Genomic DNA, 22,624 nt, shown 5'->3' with positions numbered 1-22,624 from the left:
CATTGAGTTTATTAAGGATTTGCATCACAACGATTTGTGAGTTTGGTTTCAATTAAGTCAGGTTGAAACTCGCTGAAGCGGGGCGCGCACAGCTATCCCCCCCCCCCCCCATTCATTTGATACGCTGTGGCGATGACGGAAGAAGCTAGAAATTCCTAGACTTTGGCACCGGGTTCAACAGGCCAAAATAGCTAGCGACGGTCTAAGCTTTCCTTCTCTAACGAGCCTGAGAGCTTTCATTAGCTACAGATGAGCGTACCTGTAACCTGTTGTCAGCGATTGGGCTCAAATTAGCTTTCTAATTCCTGTCATGCTATCTATTCCAGCGGTATTTTGTTAACTTCTGCAGCCGCCAAGAGTAGCCAAAAATTGTTTCCGGCGCCCGCCAGTGTTTCACCTTAATCACAACAGTTGAGATAACCCTTCATTATTCTTCTTGGCACGCTGATGTCTATTTTAAGGCTGCAACCTCCAGGGACCAGTGCAATGGAGGTTCAGTGCCGCCTCTGGTCGCCATAAAACCGCGGCGAGGGAATCAGAGGAAGTGCCACAGCCATCCGGCGTCGCAGGGCCAATGGGAGTCCTGTTCTTATCTTGTAGAGCTGTTCGGCGACGGCCGCCCGCGGAGAAACCGGCCGACGAACCGAGCGCGTGCACACTGGGCTTCCCAGAGGCTCGCCCTCGCGCCCGGCTCAGTGGTCTGACGACTGGTGTTTACCGCATCGATTCTCAAGTGGCTCGCACCTCGAGTGTGGTACACCTCTAGCAAACGTGGTGTTCAAGGCCTTCCGGTCATGTCGGAGACATCGACGCCTGGTGGTCCCCACTCCGTAGGTGAGTCATAGCGCCCAGACCGCCTGCCCGACCAAGCGATGGGCTTTGGAGCATTCGGCGTTGAGTTCATCAAGTTCATCGTTGAGTGAGCGTTGCTGCGATCGGGGTAACATAATCCCAAATATGGAGGTGGCTTGCCAGATATGCTAATTGCTGTGGACGCGTACCGCCAGACACCCTTGCAGTGGCGCAGGCGGGGGGGGGGGGGGGGGGGGGCACAGCGGGCACGTGCCCCCTGTGCCCCGGCACAGCGCCGCAGATTCCGAGGGACCCGAAGGGCTCCTCGAAATTTACGATTATGGGCCTGAAAAGCCAGCCAGGGGTCTCATTCAAGGGCCCGGCCCACAGGATCGGACACCCAAATGCCAGCCGGAGGGCCATGCGCACTGGCGAGCGACTCGCTGAGTCAATAAGTGTTTACTTTTCGGTCAGACGCCACCAGCAGCGCACAGTCGGCTCTGTGCCGGCATGGGCCTAAGAGCCCATTTCCCAAGCAGGGACAAAGTCGGAGCCAGCGATTTAAATTGCTCTGTGCCTTACAGCGCCTAACAGGGGCCCTGCGTTGTCAAGGAGCCCCGAGTCAGCCAGAGGCAGTGTTCGAGGAGGCCCGAAGAACTTAGAGGCCCCATCTGGTCCGACGATCAAGAACTCAGGTGGTGGGTCTGAAGGAATAAAGGGCTGGTCGGAGTCTTATTCAGGGCTCAGCGACAGGGGCTGCGAAGACGGACCACCTGCGAAGACGGACCATCAAATTACAGCCAGAGGTCCCTTTGTGTCAATCGGGAACCCTCTAAGTCGATACGGGCCTATATATCGGTCAGGTACCACCGTACCACATAGTCGATCGCATGTCGGCATGGGGCTGAGGACCCACTTCCCAATGAGCTGTAAAACCGGGACCAGTGATTTACGCTGGTCGGGGTATAGTATCTGTCAGGGGCCCACAGAGCCTAACAGCGGGCCCTGTGCTCGCAAGGGCCCCGAGCCGACCAAGGGAAGTGTTTGGTGAGGCCCGAAGCGAAGCCTGTGCGGCCCACCGGAACCGGCTATCAAAGGCCCAGTGGGAAGGCATAAGAGCCTGAAGGACTGCCTGTAAGTAACAAAGAATCGCGGCCCGTAGAGTCGTAACATGAAATATTGGCCAGAGGTCCTCTTGCACCGTTTGTCTCAGGGGTTCCTAACCCCCGAGACAATCCGAGTATCTAAGTCGGTCAGAGGCCACGAACACCGAACAGTCGGCTCCATATCCGTTTGAGCCCTTGAGGTTTATTTCCCAAGCAAACACGAGACCGAGATCCGCGGTTTGCAGTGTCCGGGGTCCATGACACAATGAGGGGCTCCTGTGTCGGTTAGGGGCCACAGTGCCGAACAGGGTCTCGTGGCAGCAAGTGGCTCCAAGTCGGAACGGTGTTTGAGGGGAACCGCAGAGGGGCCAAAGGGTCTCTCGAGACCAAAGGTCAAGGGCCTGATGGGATGGCTGAAGGGTCCGAAGAGCTGGCTTCAGGTCACATAATGGACCCCCGCCCATAGGGCCATAGGACCGTGATCACGGATGTCAGTGAGATGATCTCCTGCACCTATAGAGACCCCCTTAGACAGGGCGTCCCTCTATTTCGACCAGAGATCACGAACAACGAACGGTCAGCTCCGTGTTGGTCTGATCTCTGGGGGTCAATTCCCCAAGCAGGGACCGGCCAGGCCCGCCCGCGGCCAGGCCAGGCCTGCGGTTTACATCGGTCGAGGTCCTGTATCGTTCAGCTGCCCACAGAGCCTAACAGGGTATTCTGTGTCAATAAGGGGCTTCGAATTGGTCAAGGGAAGATTTATACGACAGGGACGGAAACAGGAGCCCGAATGATAGAGGCTCTCTTGCGTTGGCCGGGGCCCTCTGCCAAGTAAATGGAAACAAGAACTTGTAATGAGCCCTAACATTGAGGTAGTAGAAGAGTCCTGTGCTAGTCAGGGCCCCACTACCGAACGGTGGGCCCTCAAACCTTTTTCCAGCTTTTGGCTCGTTAAGCCTGAATGGAGTCTATGTGCCAAGTATTTGGCCACCTGCGGTGAGCAGGGATGTTGTTGCGTTAATGACGGTTCATGCGCCGATCCGGGGTAAAGTGCTAATAAACGGGTTATATCCGGCGATTGTGTTTTTTTCGGGGGGGGGGGGGGCTTTTCACTGTCGGGGTGCCCCTTGTCAACCCTGTGCCCCCCCCCCCCCCTCTTACCAAGGTTCTGGCTGCACCCCTGCCCGCTAGCCCGCTTGCGCCAGCAGCAAGACTGTCTGGCTGGTCTGTTCATGGCCGTGCCCGCCAGTTACGTCTGTCTGTGTCTCCGGACATTGGCAACGCCGTCTGCAGGGACTGGCTGGTTGACCCTCGTCAAATGACGAGAGCCTGAGGAATCCATCTGTAATCACAAGATGAATGATGCTGAGATTTTCTCCAAGTGGCTATCGCTGTTTGTACACCTTTGGTGGTAATCAAAAGATCTTACTGTTTAAGGTGATGATTGATGACAATGTTGTCAGGGTCATGCCGACGGCATTTCTTCTCCGGATACCAGCAAGTACACCTTGGGCGAGGGGTATGCGCTTGAAGGATATTTCCGATATGGATCTGCTGTATTTTGTCATGCTGTATGACCATACGGTAAAATAAACTGTTTTACCTCAGGTCAGAAGCGTTAATATAGGTCAAATCCACCAACCAGACAATGCGACAAAAGGATCCGATAAAATCATTAAAAAAATACCTTAAAATGAAATTCTTTGCGCAGGGTTGGTGATTGTGGGTTGACGTCATATTGGTCAAGAGCAGCGTCCCGCTGATATGAGACGAACACAACGGGCACAGAGCACCACGCATCGACAACGAGGCATAGGATATACTGCACCGGAACATAGGATACTTACAACAGTGCGGATGCCAGTCAAGAACATGCTTCTTAAGGATTTAATTCGAACCTTTGGAATGGATAAATTTATGGGATCAAGGCTCGCGCCAAGCAGCGCTTCTTGCGTAAGCCCTTGCACCTACCACCTGACTGTGCCATTCCCGGTCAACGGCAGAATCTGATGGCAAATTATTCACGTGCCGCCATGTTCTGCACAGTCCAACTGACCTTTAGCCTGCCCCCTGCCATCGGTCACCGCTAAAATGTCGAGTCAAAATGACACAAAATGACCTGTTGCAAAATGACCTGTTAAAATGAGAGAAGCTCAAAATGACCAAGTTTCACAAGGTGAGCAAGACATGTCTTGAGCTCCTGGTTTTCCAATCTCATGATTTAATAGTTGTTATGTAGTGTAAACGACCTACATTATATCAGGCTGTGCTGGTAAACAAACGTTGAGTTCGATTAAAGATTTCATTAGTTGTACGCAATATTGTGAGCTTTGTTCATTCTAAAGAGTAAAAAGAGTCCCTAAAGGTTTGAAAAAATATTCATCTTAAAGGGCAAGGCCCATTAATCCAGGTAATTTTTCCAATCTGTGCAGAAATTGTGACCAAAAGATGTAAAAAGACAAAAACAGGACAACTAGTCCGCGCTACCCTAAGACCGTGGTGCCACTCGATCGTACGATGGCATTGATTTGTTTACACAGCTCGCCGTCTCCTAAAAAGGGATTTTCGCGGACCCAATTTGTTCGCTTTGCCTTTTTGCTAATTCTGCGCAGAACTGTTGAAGTGTTTAATAGAGAGCGTACGGCACAAGCGGTAGACTTCTTTCTGTGTGATGGGCATCCATTCTCATGGGAACGGAGGGACACTTTTTAGTTATACTTCGCTCACACAATTGTGGGTCAGAAGACGCCCGCACTGCTCTCCCCATCGCCGATATAAGAACCGTCTCTAGGACCGTTGGGTTCGCCGAATTTGAATGTGGTGTGATAGGAGCAATCCATGTGTTTAAAAAAGAGCTCCGTGGTATAGGTTCCATCGGGCTTTACCGCAAAAAGGCGTAGAAGGATGAAATCGACAAGCTTGGAGTGGTATGCGAGGTTTCAGTATGAAAGAAGCGCTGGTGTGGTGTTGACTGATTTTTGCAGGGAGGTCTTACAGGGGAGCTTAACCCATGGTTCCAGCTGTCGAGAATGGCATCGACTGCAACGTTGATACAAGCTTCGGTCCGAAACCACACTGAGCTGGAAAGGGTTGCTTAATACACTTACAAAAGCTATCACCAGCAGTGGTGCACAGCGTTTGGCCATCGGCACTCCTTTCGTTGACGCCTTATGCTGAACGTACAGACTTCATCATGGGAACTAGCCCATCATGGGAACTGGTTCATCATGGAAACTGATTCATCATGGGAGCTGATTCATCATGGGAGCTGATTCATCATGGGAACTGATTAAAACAACACCTTCTGGCTATGCATGTTGCTGAGGTTCACGCAGTGTTCGTGGTGGCTGATGAATGCGGTACGTCATATCCTTATCTAATACTCTATGTTGAGCTTCTGTACTCTGTCTTGGGCTTCCAATGCTGTGCTGGGCTTTGTAAGCCTCCAGCTCAGTCGCCTGTGTGTTTCTTGTTTTGCGACTTTTAACGGTGAACTGTTTACGGGATGTTGGGAGCCTAGATGAGTTTCGTCTTTTTTACATCTTTAGAGGACAGTGTCTACACAGATTGCTTGGAAACATTTCTCTGCATTCACATACCTTGTCTTTCAAGAGTAATGTTTTACTGAACCCTTCTGTACTTTTTTGCACTCTTGAGAATGAGCACCAATTGAAATAGATGAGTGCCGTCAATATGATGGTTGTTTAGCAGTGCAACGTCGTCAAACCAGTATTTCCTGGCATCTTGTAGGCTGTTATCTCCACATCAGAACTTTGGAGCCATAAATGTAACAATTCCCGTCAAAATTGACGCCCAAACTTTTGGTAGCCTCTGTGGCATTCATTGCGTGTGTTTTGACAGCAAAAACGTGTCCCTTGCGCTTCTGGTTTCTGAGAAGTGCAATCTTTAGGAACAGTGCACAAGATCGGCGGACGGCGCTGACGGCGTGGGCGGTAACAGGCGACTCTGCGGACGGCGCGGGCAGTAACAGCTGACTCCACGGACGGCGCGGGCGATAACAGAGGCCCCGTTGCTGCCATGTGTCCTCGGTCGGGGACTGTCCCTGTGGTGGCAGTGTCTGGTGACCAGGCGCTGGTGTAGTCATGTGTCGCCGGTCGGGGACTGTCCCTGTGGTGGCAGTGTCTGGTGACCAGGCGCTGGTGTAGTCATGTGTCGCCGGTCGGGAACTGTCCCTGTGGTGGCACCACATCCGGCTGAGCGTCGATGCTGAGCGACAACAGAAGCCAAGCAACAGCGGGCGCTGTTGTGCATCTCATGGCATATTGCACGCGCTGTGGCGTGCTATTTCCATTCCGAAAGTACGCATGCCTCATTGGTTACGTTTGGAGAATGTCACGTGCACTCATTTTCCAGTGTGACGATTTCTAGTTGCATATGGCGTGGAGCTTTGCATATGGCTATGTATACTTCTGTCTGGGCAATACGATGACATCTCCGAGCTCGAAAACTATGTTATCTTGACTAAACTATGAAAACTTTGTATATAATAGTTCAGTACAATTCCTCGACATATGTTTAGTTTGTGTGCCAGGTTGACAGCGGCACCGCGCTCGTAAATGAATTGCTCGTCGTCGTCGTGTTGAAAGCATAACGTTTCAAGAAGCGGGACGAAGTAAGCTGGTTGCTGTCTCGAATGGCAGGACAGAACGTTTGTCCATTGGCCACCTGCTTTTTCTAATAAAAAATAATGGCACAGGACACAGTTCAAAGCTACCATTGGGATAAACCTGTCGGGACGAGTAGCGACTTCGCAGTATATGTTCATTCTTAACATGCCACAAAAGGGATAATGACGTCGTCAGGAAAATGATCTGTACCATCAGTGATGGGGAACCCCGTTTAAAAGCCGCAGTAAGCACTCACCAGTGAAAGGTGCGATTCATACTGAGAAGTTTCCGCCAAGTACAAAACAAGTCCATTGCTTTACCTATTGTGGCCTGACCCGATGTAAAACAAATGTAACTTTATTCAGCATGCGTCACCATGTGTATTGCACTCCCTCGCTACCTTTCATGACAAAGGGGCATGTAACGAAGTGAGGGCACTATTTAACGTTTGACAAGAAATGAAAACCTGTAATGCCCGGGACAGGATGAAATCCTGGCGTCACTTGACATGGTTCGCAACTGCACCGACCACATGGCTGGTAAGTAAACATATATATTGTGGTGGCAGCTCATTAAATGCCCGACGGAGCACCACACAGAGAGATATACATCTGCGCGCATTAATCACGTCTTGCATGCCATGCGCACGTGCATTTACTACGCTTTTACAACTAATGCTGTAAGTTGTTTAATACTTAATGTAGCTTAGCCTTACCGTTTGATTTTCATTCATAGCCGCACTTCTCATTTATGTAACATATGATTAAATCCGCAAGAAGAAGCAATGCTTAAAAAGCGGGTTTAAAAAAAAAACTGAAAACGCACGAACGCTAAAGGACATGCACAGCTGCAGTCGTCACCAACGCTGGGGAAACGCGTCTCAGCTGCGGTTACATCAGTGAGCATGGTTGCTCAAACATTCTAAGTAATCCTGCGAGGAATGGATGCAGCGCGAAACCTTGATTGTAACGACTTAGTTGTTCAAGATTACGGTGCACAAAAAACGGCAAAGATTTGAACCTGCTTATTTTACTTTTCTGTATTCACATCAACTGGCATGGACAAATGATCAGTGAGATAACTTGCTATGAACAGCTTGTTTGGATTTGATGATATCTGGTCGCACACACGTCGTTGAAATATGATTTGACTTTCTACTCTGTGACTCGGTGTGGATGAGAGATGCAGATCGATAATAATGCATTCTCCACTTAGATGTTGTTTCAGAATCCCAGTTGCTTTAAAGGCCCAGTAACAGTTCTCGACGGAGTGAGTCGATCGCCCCCGGTCACCCGACATACCGCCGCGTCGGCCCATGGCGCGCCGCCGTGTAATGCCGCCGCCGCCGATCCGCCAATGCGCAAATTTCATCTGTGACCGATCTAGAAGAGATCCCATTGATTTGTTTTTACCCTGAACGGCAATAAGTTGGTCGTCGATTGCATACCGGTTTAAAGAACAATAAATATGAAGCAATTGTCATCTGTTGCGAACCCGAATTTCAGCTGGTAAGTAGTGCAGTGTTTAAACTCGGAGATTTATACGTCAATGTCTCCTTCACATTCACTTCTTAACCTTTGGGCTTACATGATAATGTTCCTAAGCTGTCACAGTCTCTAATGATCCCCATCCCCGGCATAGAGACTACACAGGTAAGGTAAATAGGGATTGAAGTCGGTGACAGGTGGTGATCCAGTGTCCACGCGCACCCGCTCACCCTGAATGCGGGGTGCCGGAGCCAAGTCTGCGCTATCGCAAAGCGCCTGGAGATGATGTGGTGATTATTTGACAAGCGGGGTTTGGCTTTGGACACCGGTAGTGCGACTGACTGCCGAAGGCTGGGTGTGCATTCCGGTTGTATGATTTGCAGACTGCGCCAGATCGTGGAGTTGTATGACACGGTGGCCGGGTGCCGCTGTCGGCTGCCTGCAGAGCGTGCTCGTCTGACGCGCCTCTCAACCTGTCCCCAGGACCGGGCGTGACCGCCACCGGCCCGCCGCTGTCGGCTGACCCCCCTCTGCCGACGCTGCACGCCGCTCTGCAGGCCGGCCAGCCGGAGGATGTGGGGCGTCTGCTGCGGCTCGCCCCGGGGGCCGGCGTCAACGCCAGGGACTCACTGGGACGCACGCCGCTCATGCTGGCCGTGGAGGCCGACTCGCCCGAGGCCGTGGAGCTGCTGCTGGCGCACGGTGCCGAGCCCAACGAGGCCAACCATTTCGGCCTGTCGGTGCTGTACCTGGCGGCCAGTACGGGCCGGCTGGCATGCTGCGAGCGGCTGCTGCGCGGCGGCGCGCTCGTCAACGCCTTCACCCTGCGGCTGCGGCGCACGGCGCTGCACATAGCCTGCGCCGAGGGCGATCAGCACACTGTGGAGCTGCTACTGCGCTTCGGCGCCGACGCCAACGTCATCGACTACGGCCACCGGGCGCCGCTGCATCTGGCGGCGGCCGGCGGCTTCGCATGCTGCGTACAGCTACTGGTGCGCCATGGGGCGCGCGTCAACGCGCTCGATCTGACCGGCGCCACGCCGCTGAGCCTGGCGCGTGGCGACGCCTGCCTACGCGAGCTGGTGGAGGTGGGCGCGGCGCTGAGTCCGGCCGGCTTCCGGTGTCTCGTGCGTGAGAGTCCCACCACGCTGATGCATATCCTGGACCTGGGCGTGAAGCCTGCCGAAGAAGGCGGCGTGCAGATCTCCTACAAACCACTTCGTGACTATTGGCATTGGCTGCCCCTTCGAAACCGACTTTGTACAAGAGACGATGAACACCGGCTGCTGGGAGCTGCTTGGACACCCCGTCATGGAGGTGCTCCTCGAACTGACGAGGCAGGAAGTGTTTTGGCTAGTGCGTTGTCAGACTGGTGACCTGTGTCTTGTTCCTCGTCGCCTTGTCCAGTCTGATAGGGGTGGATATTTACGCCACTGAGGTGGACAAGCGCATCGTATATGCCCTAAGGATCGTAGTGATAGCCTTGAACGTTGTTAGACTTGTCGCACACCTAGCAGAGTTCGTCTCTATGGGTCGGCACTACTATCGTACGTATAGAATTTACCCGGGCGTCTTGACGACAGCACTCACGTTCGCTGCGGTGTGTCTCCGCCATGACAAAAGCAAACGCATTGCCTTTTCCTTTGCGGTCTTGAGTCTGTTTATCGAACTGACCCTGGTTGTTGAGTCCATCCCAGTTTGGAAGACGACCAGGGCGATTTCGTCTCTGCTGCACGTCACGCGGAGCATCACGGAGTATCTCATCATATACTCGCCAATTCTTGTTGGGTTTTCCCTGGCTTTTTTTGTGATGGCAGACGCGGGCCATAACCAACTTCATAGGGGAAGCGTGTTAGTGTCCAACATGGCAGCCATGATGCTCGGTGAAGTCGACGTCATGGAAGCAACCAAGGTCATTCCTCAATCTGGTGTTGGCTATGCACTTTTTACCGCTCTCTTCATCTTGTTCGTCCTGTTGGTGCCCCTGGTAATGCTGAACTTGCTGTTGGCACTGACCATCAGCGACACACGGTCGTTCCTCTCCAAAGGTGGGGCCGAGTTTTTGAAGAGTTTGGCGTACAATACCGCTTGGAATCAGCGATCGGCCTTCGCGTTTGACAGGCGTATTCACCTGCTGAGGAGCACGCTGCCTAGATGCCTGTTCATCTGGATAGCATCTGTTTCGCTGTGGCTGAAGTGGCGCAGCGTGCTGCCGCGTCCGTCCGCCAGCGAGACTGCCACCCCAGTGATCACGCTTCTTCCCACACACCAGAGCAGCAAGACAGTGAGCGCCACGGTCGGAGGCTCGCAGCGCCGCTTCCGCGTGGCCCGCCGGCTGTGGCGCCGCCTCGGCCCCATCCTCGAGTCGAGGACCGCAGAGACTGCGCACGTCGGCGAGAGGCGGCTCCTCGAGGCGCACGATCCGGCCCCGCCGAGCGCCGACGACCACGCGCGGCTGCTGCGACGCGCGTCCTCCACCGGGCGCCAACAGACGATGCCTCTGCACGTGCTGGCAGAGCAGCTGCAGCAGCTGGCCGACCAGCTGCAGGCGCTGGCAGAGCTGCAAGAGTGAGTGACGTGCCGGTGCGCGGCTGGAGCTGTGTGTGAGGCTTCAGACCGGCTGCAGCTGCGTGTGAGGCTTCAGACCGGCTGGAGCTGTGTGTGAGGCTTCAGACCGGCTGGAGCTGTGTGTGAGGCTTCAGACCGGCTGCAGCTGTGTGTGAGGCTTCAGACCGGCTGGAGCTGCGTGTGAGGCTTCAGACCGGCTGGAGCTGTGTGTGAGGCTTCAGACCGGCTGGAGCTGTGTGTGAGGCTTCAGACCGGCCACAGCTGTGTGTGAGGCTTCAGGCCGGCTGCAGCTGTGTGTGAGGCTTCAGACCGGCTGGAGCTGCGTGTGAGGCTTCAGACCGGCTGGAGCTGTGTGTGAGGCTTCAGACCGGCTGGAGCTGTGTGTGAGGCTTCAGACCGGCTGGAGCTGCGTGTGAGGCTTCAGACCGGCTGGAGCTGCGTGTGAGGCTTCAGACCGGCTGGAGCTGCGTGTGAGGCTTCAGACCGGCCCCTCAGGTGCCGTCAGCGGAGCCGTGCGCGGGGCTCCGAGCCGCCGGGCTATCCAGATTACTCCGTGATTTCATCGCAAGACATCGTCCCTGGATGAAGTTTTCTGTGTGTTTCATTCGTGGCATATCCATGAAGCATACGTTGCGCACAGATGCTTTGGATTTCAGATCGCAAGGCTTCCTCATATCTGAGATCTTGTCTGTTCGTCACTCTTTTGCGTGTATCCATATTTTCTGCCGGTGAGGTGACCTGTGACCTTTAGCTTCTTATTCCAACCAAAGTTCGACATTTCGCTGTGGGCTTACAAGGCGGGACGCTTTCCTTCAATCCCCACGCATCCGCTGCGAGGCTGGCAGAAGACGGTTTGCGTACCGTGCCCCCCCCCCCCCCCTCCCGTGGAGCCGTGGAGAACAAGCTACCTCTGAGCCGTCGGGCATGGAACTTAACTAAAAAATAAGTTGAAGTTACTCTTAAAACATGATTACGTGACCTGGTATCCTACCGTGATTGATGCCCTTTTTGCCATAAGCGTTGTCTATTATCGTGTTTTTATATATTTCTTGCGTGCGGTTCTGCGGCTAGTAATGCATGATTGTCTCCTGTTCTACGTGCATACCTGCGATAGTGACTGGATGAAAATATACATGCTCAGCCCATGCACAATACCTGCTGTGTTATATTACATTTTACTGGGTTCGGAATATACCACATTGTCCTTGGATGGTCAGAAGCGATAATTTTAATAAATGACTCATGACGAATCCGCCACGGTCGCATCGGTTTACCATTTCGCCAGCGTGTTTTGCGGTGTCGCTTGTTCACAGGTAGCACCGTCAAGACCAGTGTTGATACACAATGCATTTAGAGTTAATGTGTTATCACCCCGTGTCGTGGCAGTACGAGGTGCAGAGAGACTTCACAAACACTTCCTTTAAACGGCGAAATTAGCGCCAAACATAATCTTCGCTGCAGGTCCGCTCGTCGGATGTACGACGTATTTTGTGATTGCCCAGACTGGTTCCGTCCATGGTAAACAGCGCAAGGTTCTGGCGGCACGCCGCCAACGGCATGCTTATGCAAATTTATTGCTGGGGATAGAACAATTTCGAATCGCGGCAGGCGATGCGAATGGAGCGTAAGGACATTAACCCGGAACCGGCCTGAGGAGAAGTTGACTTCCTACCGCTGTGGTTTTTCAAGCAAAAGTCAAAAACGAACGGATGCAGCAGCACGGAATTTCCAGTACCTGATTATTTATCAATTTGACATCCTTTGTGGTAAACTGGAGTTATACTTGCCGTCAATGGATGATTGGAAAAAGGTGACGTCGTTCGTTGCGATATTTGCAATGTCGGCAGATAGCACTCCCACAATGACATCGTTTCTGCTGGCAGCTGATGGCCCTCCACTAACACAACCGAATGCACACCGTCGCAATTTCCGGGCCCGATTATGAGTATTTTTGCCGTGGAGCAGTAATATGGCCACCACTCTGTGGGCAGACTGGCCGGAGTTACTCAGGTCCAATCAAGGGGTGATGCGAACAAATAAGATCATGTTGGTCGGCGAGAGATTTACGTTGCCGGCCAATAGTGCTCTCAGAGTGGCATCTTGTGCACAAGGTTGCACCCCGTGCGCTCATGTCGTTTCAAATTTAACACCGTCTCAAATTTCACTCAAATTGTTGTGCAAATCACCACTCAATCCGGTCAATGCCCATGGAATCATACACTGTTACTGGACCGACGGAAAACATAGAGACAAAAATGTAAAAAGCGTTTTGTGCTTGCGGCTGACAGCCCGATGCATGCGCTGCTCTGGAACTCGCTGTGTTGCAATCCTCGGGTTGGCTCACAAGTATGTCTCTTGCCCGCCGTACACGGCCTTCACGGGCAGGCCAGCCGCAGTCAGCAATGCGCCGTCAGGTGTGCTGTGATTGGAACAGCGAAAGTCGTGTCAGGCTGATGAGAGATCTACATTGTCGGCCTATAATAGCGCTCTGACACGGACATAATGTGCGTCAAGCTGCACATTCCATGCAAGAGTAAAATTATTTACAATTTAATGTCATATTGATGCAAACCACCGCCCTCGTCGACCCCAAACATTGAGTGATACTGTTGGGGGGGGGGGGGGGAGGGGGGAACAGGACAACGTCGAAACTGAAATACGAGGGTGTGGTACTATCACCTGACAGCCCTGCGCTGACGCTCTCGAATGCATACAATCGCAATTTTAGGGCTCGATTATGAGTATTTTTCAGGTCCGACAAACAACTCGGCACATAATGACTCCATTGCACCGAACATCAACACTCATGTGAGCCGCTAGGATAGGATGAAGTGGGTAACCGTAGTATTGGCGGAACGGTAGGGCCGTCCCAGATCCACAAGATGCAGATTTTGCGTGATGCCCTGGTCTGAGAGCAGCAGGGCCGATGAATTTTTGCGCGCAAACGTCGAAGACAATTTTACGCACCGCCGACGTCGTATGTATCACTTCCGTTGGCTATTGAATTTGTGATATTTGTTATATTTCTGCATCGTATTTTTTAACATCTTTCAGCTCGAATGTTTTGTACTCCATAGCAGTCAAAGCAAAAACTCTGCATTATTCGTTATCCATCACCTGATCACATCAACGAGCTGGGTTGCCTTAAATTTATTTTTGAATAAAGTGTCTTGCTTGATTTTGATGGCTTTGACAGCCAACTTCAGTTTATTTTTCCAAACATTTTCTAAAGCCTTGGCCTCTAAATGACAGGAGCCACCGCAGGCGCAGGAACGTTTCAAAAATTGGGGGGGGGCAAGCTCAGGTTGTAATTCAGGAACTATTTTTGCAAAGCAAGCCCGATGACCAGGGGGGGGGGGAGGGGGAGTAGACATGGAGTTTGTCGTCGTTTTTTATTGAAATGTCATGGCTGCCGTGCTAGATATGCATTTAAAGCTGTTTCTTACTAGTGCACAATCTTGCCCATTCGAGTCATCTATGTCATTCGGCAAATAAGGTTATCCAGCTTCCCAAGATTATTCGTCCATTTTAACATTGTGTTTTCTGGGTAGGCGAAATTTCACGAGCGGGTAAGCATTTTGGGTTATTAAGGAGGTATCTGCCTTCACAGGGTAGATGTAAAAATATGGCCTTGACATGGGCTTGTAAAAATTTCGAACGTGAACCAATGGCTCACACTGCGACAGCTTTTTATGCGCCTTGATTTCGCTGGCCTCTTTCCAAAAGATAAGACTTTTCGCAGTATTTTAGGAGCAAACAAACTCGGAGGCTTGAAATCGTCAAAAAATGTGACAAAAACCGTAAAACTGGAGATTCTCTTATAAAAACCAAGCCACAGAATAAAGGCCTGTCTGTCATATATTTCTTATCTGGGCCCTGCTGCCGTCCGCCGTCGACGGCCACTGCCCTGGCCCGGCTGACTCCCGCGTGACTGACTGTGAACTGATCGCATAGCTGCTTTATTGCATATTTCTGGATCAGCATTACTACTAATTGGTGTGTGAAACATTCGTTGGACAAAAATAGACTCCGGGAAGCTGCGTACTTTAGGTATGAATTGGCCCAACTAGCATTTCATTACCCATCATTAAACAGAGACGACTTTCTAAACCGACAGTAATTCAAAAACTTTGTCAGAATTTTTATCTGGGTTCTACAGACATTAAGGACATTGCGATAGTGAGTTAGATCGATGTGTTTGATCAAAATTTGAAGATGAAAATTTGATTGCAGATCGAGTGGTAACAATGTGTACTAACGTGGCTAAACCATGCTTGTCTGGAAATGTTCGGCATTCAGTCAGAACCGATTGTTGATACAACTTATGAAACGTGTTTTTTGAACATGCGAGCTCGCAAATCTTAACGCCAAAAACCTCCATATCAGGCGTTGCAGTCTCCATGGTCCGCGGAGCGTTAGCACGGTGGCTAATTTTTAGCGTTGGTCCACCGGTGGACGAAAATGATGACACTTCTGAAATAATTACCTTTAAAAACACTAACCGATTAGTAATACAAAATATGTGACGTAGTTTTGAGCATGCGCGCCCGAGAATATTAGAAACAAAAACCTCGATCGCGGACGTTGCAGTCTCCGTACACCGCTCAGCGTCGGCCCAGCAGCTAATACTGAGCCGTGGCCAACGTGTGGAAGAAAATGATGACGCTCATGAAAGCAGTTCCTTTGAACGCTTCATTACATCAAATCTTACATTTAAAACACAGTCTGCGCGTATATTTCACGTGTGCGATTTTTAGACTGATGATAATGAATTGGCCCACAAAGTACCGCGAAGTGGGGCTGGTAGCTGGTAGCTGAACTGGAAGAGTAAAGGTAGAATCTCTATTTTTCCTATTTCTGTAATTATTAATCTGCCCAAAAGACACGTTGACACGGCGCCCGCCGTCTGGTGGCACTTGTAGTGGCCGAAGCCGTTCGGTTTTGCGGAAGCTGCAGCCCAGCTCATCGATGTCCTTGCTCTCGAGGCTGCAGGCGGGCATGTTCAAACCATTTGATGTTATTTGTTTCACTAATCCATTCTGAAAAAATGACCCTTCTCAGGCAAACATGGGATGGCCTTGTTCATTTTTCTCAAGCTCATTTCGACCCACTTTATTCAACAATAATGAGACCCCACCCTACTCAACAATAATGAGACCCCTTACTTCCTTCCGGGCAAGGGGCCCTTTGAATAGAACACTAGAGGTAGATTACCGTTTCCGGTCAAAGGCTAAGGGGCCAGTCCGTCCTTTCGCAAAGTGTCTTCTGGCTGTCATTCTGGCGACAGGGGGCAGGATTCCCTTGTCGATCCGGAGGCCATAGGAAATATGTATCAAATTACATTATTCAGAAGGCCTCCCTGACACGGCAAGCCTTCTGACTCGCGCAGTTGGCCCCGGATCGACACAGGAACCCTCATCAAAGCAACAACATCCCTGATCGCCGCAGGTGGTCCAGTAATTGTCACATAGACTCCGGTCCCATGCTTTTCTGTGTTCTTCAGAAATATTGAGGACCCCTGAACGTAGATTGTAGATGAGAGAGGGTCCCAAATTTGTATCAACATGGCGAATCCATGCTGATTTCAAAATGCTCAAGATTCAGTTAGAATTGATTACCGATAAAAATTATGTAATATGGTTTTGAACACGCGAGCTTGCAAGTCGTAGCAACAACGGTCTCGACGCTCGGTGTTGCAGTCTCCATGGGCCGCGCGCCGTCGGCCTTGAAGCTGTGACACTAAGCGATGGCCAGTGAGCGAACGAAAAAGATCACACAACTTGAGAAAGATGGCTGGCGAAATATGCAAATCGCCATGTGTGTTTAACGCAGTGCGAAAATAAGCTACAGACAACCTTAATCTGAAAACTGGGGGCCAGTTAACACTGCTGCCCCCCCCCCTGAAAAGTGGGGGGGGGGGCATGGCCCCCTGCCCCCCCCTGTTCCAACGCTCACGGGAGCCACTATGATCTGGAGAAAATAGATGTGCTAAATTTATGCACACACAGCCCGTCTAGTTTTCTAGGGTCGTGCGCACCAATACGGGCTCCCGGGTACCAAATGCCCTGCATAAGAACCTTAAAATTACATGGCCAGAGTACAGTCATTTTTTGAAGGAGTCCAAAACTCCAGGGGGCTACGGTTTTCCATTGCCATTCTTGACGAAATTCGAGGACCGCCACTGCTAGCAATGGCAAGTTGTCGGCTAAAGGCGCATCGATTGGTGGCGCTTTGCGTGACGATCAATTCTAGAGACTGTCGGCGTAGGATTGATTGCGGCATTACATTTCCAGCTCAGGGCATTTTTGAGGATCTTTGGCCTGAGCCAAGATCAGCTTACTGGTTAGCTTTGGCTTATTCACCAAGTGGCATCGAATAGTGAAGGTTTGATGCTGAGCAGCCCCATAGGCTCGGAGCATTAGATTGTCAGCACGTTCCGTCAGTCATTTAATTCCTGCCGTAAATATGGCGCGCAAGTACAACATATTGATATTTGGCGCACTAACAATGTGGCGCACGACAAAGCTGGTTCGCGTTTTGCTCCCCTTGCTTGTTCGCAAAAGGGGTCCCAGAACACTGCCCCGTTTTGTGCCTGTAGTTATGCACGCAGTTGCTGTGTTTCTTTTGTGAACCATTGGTAGCTTTTGAAATAGTGTGCTGCTGCTGAGTGCCGACACTGCTCTTTGCTCTGCTGACCGTCTGTGTTCGGCGTGCGGTCGGCATCTGCGCTGCGCATGGTAGAAATTGCGGTCTAAGTGCTGCCGAGAATCACAATGTTCGACGAGAATGACTTGTTAGACTTGTTGCCAGTGTATTACAGAAGATTTTTCCCTCTGGAGCAGTTTTGTCTGTGGCTCAACTATGGAGGGGGTGAGTGGATTGTTGACATCTTGACGTATTGTCGGCTGATAAGTTGTGTCTAGGTATCCATATGTAGTTTCCCATTTGGTAAATGGCCTCCGGCCATCCCAACCCCTACCCACAATGAATGCAGCTTAGATACTGGCCATACCAGCTTGAGGGAGCAAGTTGACCAAATATGAGGAGAAACTCATTTGTTGGCCTATTTTGAGATTAGGTGTTGACATTTCATACTGCTCAGCCCTTGTTGATGTATTTTGTGAAATGATGCCCCTTTCTGAGCACCTAATGTAGTCCTCTGTTATGTATTGCTGTTAAGTACATAAGCTTCTTTTGATATATGAATTCAGCATTTCACATGCTTTTTGTGATTCATGTCAGCAGTGGCACCAGGGACCAAACATCACAATGGGTATTATTTTAAAAATGATGATGTTTCAGGGGTAGTTCTGTTTCCAGGATGTTGTCCAAGTCCTTCCTCTCATTGGCCATCCCCTTGCACCAGTGTGCAGACCATGACATACATCATGACAAACAACTTTGGGAAGCTGCAGTGCCCAATAGTTTGGGTACTGCTACCATCCCACTAAGATCCTGTCAGAGCTTTGACAGGAGCAGAGCTTTGAATGGTGAGAGGGTCAAACTCCCAGTTGTGGGGCTCTGGTTCTAATTCTGGTTGCACCTTGACCTGCAAACACTAACATGGCCAATGCAGCTGCTGGCAGGGAGAGTGGTCATGTGTCATGTCCCTTTTTTAAAAAGCCTTTCCCAGTTTGAAGATTGTCTCTTTTGCCTTGCCTGTATCTTGTGAGCCCAGCTTTCATTCTGATAGAAAACTGAGGAGGCTGATTATTGATGGTCAAATCAGGGCTACTCTGAGTTTTGCCAAGGTAATGCTATTTGAGTGTGAGTCTGTATTAAATGCCCATTTAGGTCCATGGTCAAAATTATTCTTAAGTCACATTTAATCATATCAACTTTCTTAACTGAATGGCTAAATCAAGGTTCATTTTAGTTTGGGTAGGGAAGTTTGGCTGCATCTGGGCTTGCCAGCTGTTTGCCTTTTGCTGGCTTATTTTGGTTCCTGAATGGGCTGTTGTAGTGTTGGATGGCCAGGAAATCATGTCAACATATGCATGATCCCGTGACCTACCAAGAAGATTTTTGTTACCATCCACAATTTGGCATGATTTGAGCAGTTATGATGTCAAGGAACATTTGAATTATCAACTGATACATACTTTTCTGAGAAATGCTATCTGATACCCCCCCCCCCCCCCATCAGATCCAGCTGTACCAGTGTACAAATTATCCATCAGTATGCCATGCAGCGATCTGGATGCAAGGGAAATAAATAAATGCAGTACTGTGGTCAGCTACCATGCATGGGCAGTCAGGCTGTAGCTTCCACACCATGTTAACATTGCAGAGGTCAAGACCTACCTGGACCGGCGGGAGATGTCGTTCACCCTGGCAGACGACATTTACATCCGGTACCAGTCCTTCAAGGATGCTGAGGAGCTCCACAAGGAGCTGCTTAAGAAGTGTCCCCACAAGATCGACATCGGCGCCGTGTACAACCACAGGTGTGGCGGCCGGCGGCGGTTTCGGAGGGGGATCCTGCATGTGGTTGGGTGGGGGGGGGGGGGGCAGGGCGCAACTGCTCCGGTCAGTCCACTGTTAGCCGGTGACGGTCCGAGCGCAGTAGCGTTGTGGCGTAGGTGGCTCAAGCGATGCTGCCAGGCGTGACCAGCTGGGCTGCCTGATCATAGACAAGGCACAGGCATTGGCTGTTAAAGTCTTCATCAATTGTGGTCCAGGGCTACTTCGTGATGCTTGTTTGTTTTGCGAGTGCTCTAAGTTGGGGTGGCTATAAGGATCGTGTTATGGAAGGGTTGAGGCAAAATGTTAGTATATGTGTGATTGTTATTTGCAGTGTGTTAGTGCAAATGGGATGGTTAGTTGGGAGGTATTGGTATGGATGAGATGATTAGTTGGGAGGTGTTGATATGGATGAGGTGATTAGTTGGGAGATGTTGGTATGGATGAGATGATTATTTGGGAGGTGTTGATATGGATGAGGTGACTGGTTGGGAGGTGTGTGTATGGATGAGGTGTGTCATGCCCTTTGTTTTGAGTGTCATGACCTTTCCTCATCCATTCGTTTCTGTTCCAGGTCAAAGCCTAGTCCATAAGGTATCCTGATTTGCATCATGCTGCATCCTCATCCCCATAGAAATTATATTGTTACATTGTTATTATATTGTTATTTTATATAGTGACAACAATATAATTATTGTTATATTGTTATATAGTTGTATTTTTGTACCATATATAATTGTTATAACCTATATAATTGTATTCTTAATGTAATGGGTGAGTGGGACAGACAATAATTCTATTGTTTGTACTTCAAGTTTAAAAAGTTACAGGTTCAGTTTCAAGTTAACTGATTCAGGTTTCTGGTAGAACATTTGTGGCTACTTGTGACATTAAGGCTCAATGTCATGAATAATACACAGCAGATTGTTTTCTGATGTTGGTCATTATTTTTAACGAACTTTTTGACTTGCTAAAGTTAAACAGATCTAACCTATCTTAAGCCATTGCCCAAAAATTGTCATGAATCCTGATAGTGACTTTGGGTGGCTAAAGTTAGCTGGGATCCAGTTAACTTTAGCCACCACATTTTTTAAAAAATCAACATTCAACAAGCAGAGCCAACAATCTGTACAAACCAAGCAAAATAACCCATCTCTCCACTAGCTTTCCAACCAACAAGTTAAACCTGCTGACCCCAACAAAAGAAGGAGGCATAAAAATATCTAAAAATATGCTAAAGTTACCCTGAATGACGGTAGCGTTTCCGTCAGTGGGGTTGATTTGGGCTTACCATCTCGTCACTTGTTTTCCTGGCTTTCGGCTGTGATTCGTTGGCAGGTGTTTGTTTACTGGCAGTGCCTGAGAGTGGCGAAAGAAACAAACGACTGAAGCATGGTGTACGTTTGACACCATCGACGACATGCGGACAGTCATTCCAACTCCCCTGAATACGCTTTTTGAAGCTCGGATTCTGCCTTCGTCCTCGTGCCATACTCCAAAGATTGAATGAAGATACGCACCCTGCAGATTTCCCCATTTTAAACCATCCATTTCATGTCAACTCTGATCCGTGTCAGATCAGGAGGCGCTGCTGTTGAGCACCTACCATGGCCATGTAGCGTGCGTCATGTAAGGCGAGCGTGCGTGGCCCCCGACAGTCGGCAGATAGAGCACAGAGCCAGGTGGGGCAGTCTGTGATGCACCGAGCCCGTCCGCGGCCAGCGGCGGGCGTCGCCGCTCATGCCGACCGGACACCGTTGCAGGCCCCGCGAGCGCGCCTCCGTGCCCGTGTTCCAGCCGCAGGAGAAGGAGTTGGTGTTTGACATCGACATGACTGACTACGACGAGGTGCGCACCTGCTGCAGCGGGGCTGACATCTGTCGCAAGTGCTGGACGTTCATGACCATCGCCGTCAAGTGCATGGATGATACCCTGAGAAGTACGTGTGGTAAATGTATGACATGCCCACTGACACTCAAATGGCTGATTTGCGCTCGCGTGAATGAGACTGACAGCGGGAGGTGCTGTGCTGCAAGAGGCCGACGTGAAGTGGTTGACGTGTTGTCCACTAGCGCGAAGTTTGCTTAACATGCGTTGGTGTGCGGAGTGGCCCGTGGCGCCCCTCGTCTTCATTGTTGTATATCCGCCATCTGTAATCCATGCATGAATACGTCCTGCAGTGCCTTGCCAGCCTCAACCAGTTGCGGTTGGTATTCGGAGCCTGTCCGTACACACCAATGCACAGGCGCGCGCGCGCACATAGCCGAGTGGAGCCATCGCTCGCGCCGACGCCCGTCTCTGGCCGTGCCCCGCCTCTAACCTGCCGCTTGTCGCGCCCCGCAGAGGACTTCGGGTTCGAGCAGCTGCTGTGGGTGTACTCGGGCCGGCGCGGGGTGCACTGCTGGGTGTGTGACGCGGCGGCGCGCCAGCTGTCGCAGCCGGCCCGGGCGGCCGTGGCTGAGTACATGCAGCTGGTGCGCGGCGGCCAGAACCAGGCCAAGAAGGTGGTCATCGGCGAACAGCTGCACCCCATGGTCGCGTGAGTGGCGCCGTGCGCTCGGGGGGGGGGGGGGGGGACTCGTCGGTGGAGGCTGCTTCCTGCACCCTTGCTGCTGGAGGGACAAATGGGTGCGCTCCTGGTAGTGTGGCTGAGGAGGAATAGTGCACCATTGGTCGTGTGGCGGAGGGAGGAAAGTGCACCCGTGGTCGTGTGGCGGAGGAAGGATAGTGCACCCCTGGTCGTTTGGCGGAAGAAGGATAATGCTCCCCCGTTTGTGCTATCGACTCGTTGGGTTCCAAGTGCAGCAGATGACCATTCAGCCGTCCAGCGCGCGCGTTACTATGGACGAGGCTGCAGACTGTGTGAGTCTTAATTAAGCTGCTACTAAACAAATTAAGCTTGAGTGTTTCGGCCCGGCCCTGCCCGGCTGTCGCGTTTCGAAAAGGTTATGCCTTGGTAATCTGTGATCGTATGTTCACGCCACTTTCAGCCACGATATGCGCAATTTAGATACCACTCATCAACAGACACCCGCCTTGCAAAATCACATCACTTGCTGAAGTTATCTGGTCCCGTAAGTCTAGCTTTTGGCATCGTGTGCATGGTAACAACTGGCAGTTCTTACATTGTCGTGCTGTTCGTTCCACGACACGGGCCGCCTGACCGGCGCCTATGGTGGCGTCGGTGCCAATTTCGTGTGCTGCATAGCTACTTCAGTCAGCCCCAGATTGGTACATCTAGATGTGCAGGCCTCCAACGAGCTGACGTCAAGGGAATGTTCCATACTTGAAGGTGTTGAAGCAAGCATCAGATGTGATGAAAAAGCTCAGTTATAGCTGCTGATATACTTTTAAGTGGTTCTCTCTGTCTGTCTCTCTCTATGTCTCTCTCTATGTCTCTCTCTATGTCTCTCTCTATGTCTCTCTCTATGTCTCTCTCTATGTCTCTCTCTCTCTCTCTATGTCTCTCTCTCTATGTCTCTCTCTCTCTATGTCTCTCTCTCTATGTCTCTCTCTCTATGTCTCTCTCTCTCTATGTCTCTCTCTCTATGTCTCTCTCTCTATGTCTCTCTCTATGTCT

The 22,624-nt window shown here is 50.8% G+C and overlaps 2 protein-coding genes across 2 annotated transcripts; both read left to right on the top strand.

Moving 5' to 3' along the window:
• The first annotated feature begins 696 nt into the window (after window positions 1–696).
• Window positions 697–9,425, top strand: LOC119090355 (ankyrin repeat and protein kinase domain-containing protein 1). Its single transcript, XM_037213154.1, has 2 exons — window positions 697–834; window positions 8,497–9,425. Exons 1-2 carry the CDS (start codon window positions 795–797, stop codon window positions 9,387–9,389), a joined length of 933 nt encoding a protein of 310 aa, XP_037069049.1. The 5' UTR covers window positions 697–794; the 3' UTR covers window positions 9,390–9,425.
• Window positions 9,426–17,077: 7,652 nt separating this feature from the next.
• Prim1 (DNA primase small subunit) lies at window positions 17,078–21,583 on the top strand (the record flags this gene model as incomplete). Its single annotated transcript, XM_037213203.1, is given in 4 exon segments — window positions 17,078–17,451; window positions 18,872–19,028; window positions 20,808–20,983; window positions 21,388–21,583. Coding segments are annotated over 4 exon segments (626 nt in total), but the record flags the coding sequence as incomplete, so codon positions are not given.
• Between the last annotated feature and the right edge of the window lie 1,041 nt (window positions 21,584–22,624).

The sequence above is a fragment of the Pollicipes pollicipes genome, unplaced genomic scaffold (assembly GCF_011947565.3).
Source record: "Pollicipes pollicipes isolate AB1234 unplaced genomic scaffold, Ppol_2.1 Scaffold_3087;HRSCAF=3621_pilon_pilon_pilon, whole genome shotgun sequence".
Classification (NCBI taxonomy): Eukaryota; Metazoa; Arthropoda; class Thecostraca; order Pollicipedomorpha; family Pollicipedidae; genus Pollicipes; species Pollicipes pollicipes.
This window is presented reverse-complemented; position numbering and strand designations above follow the sequence as displayed.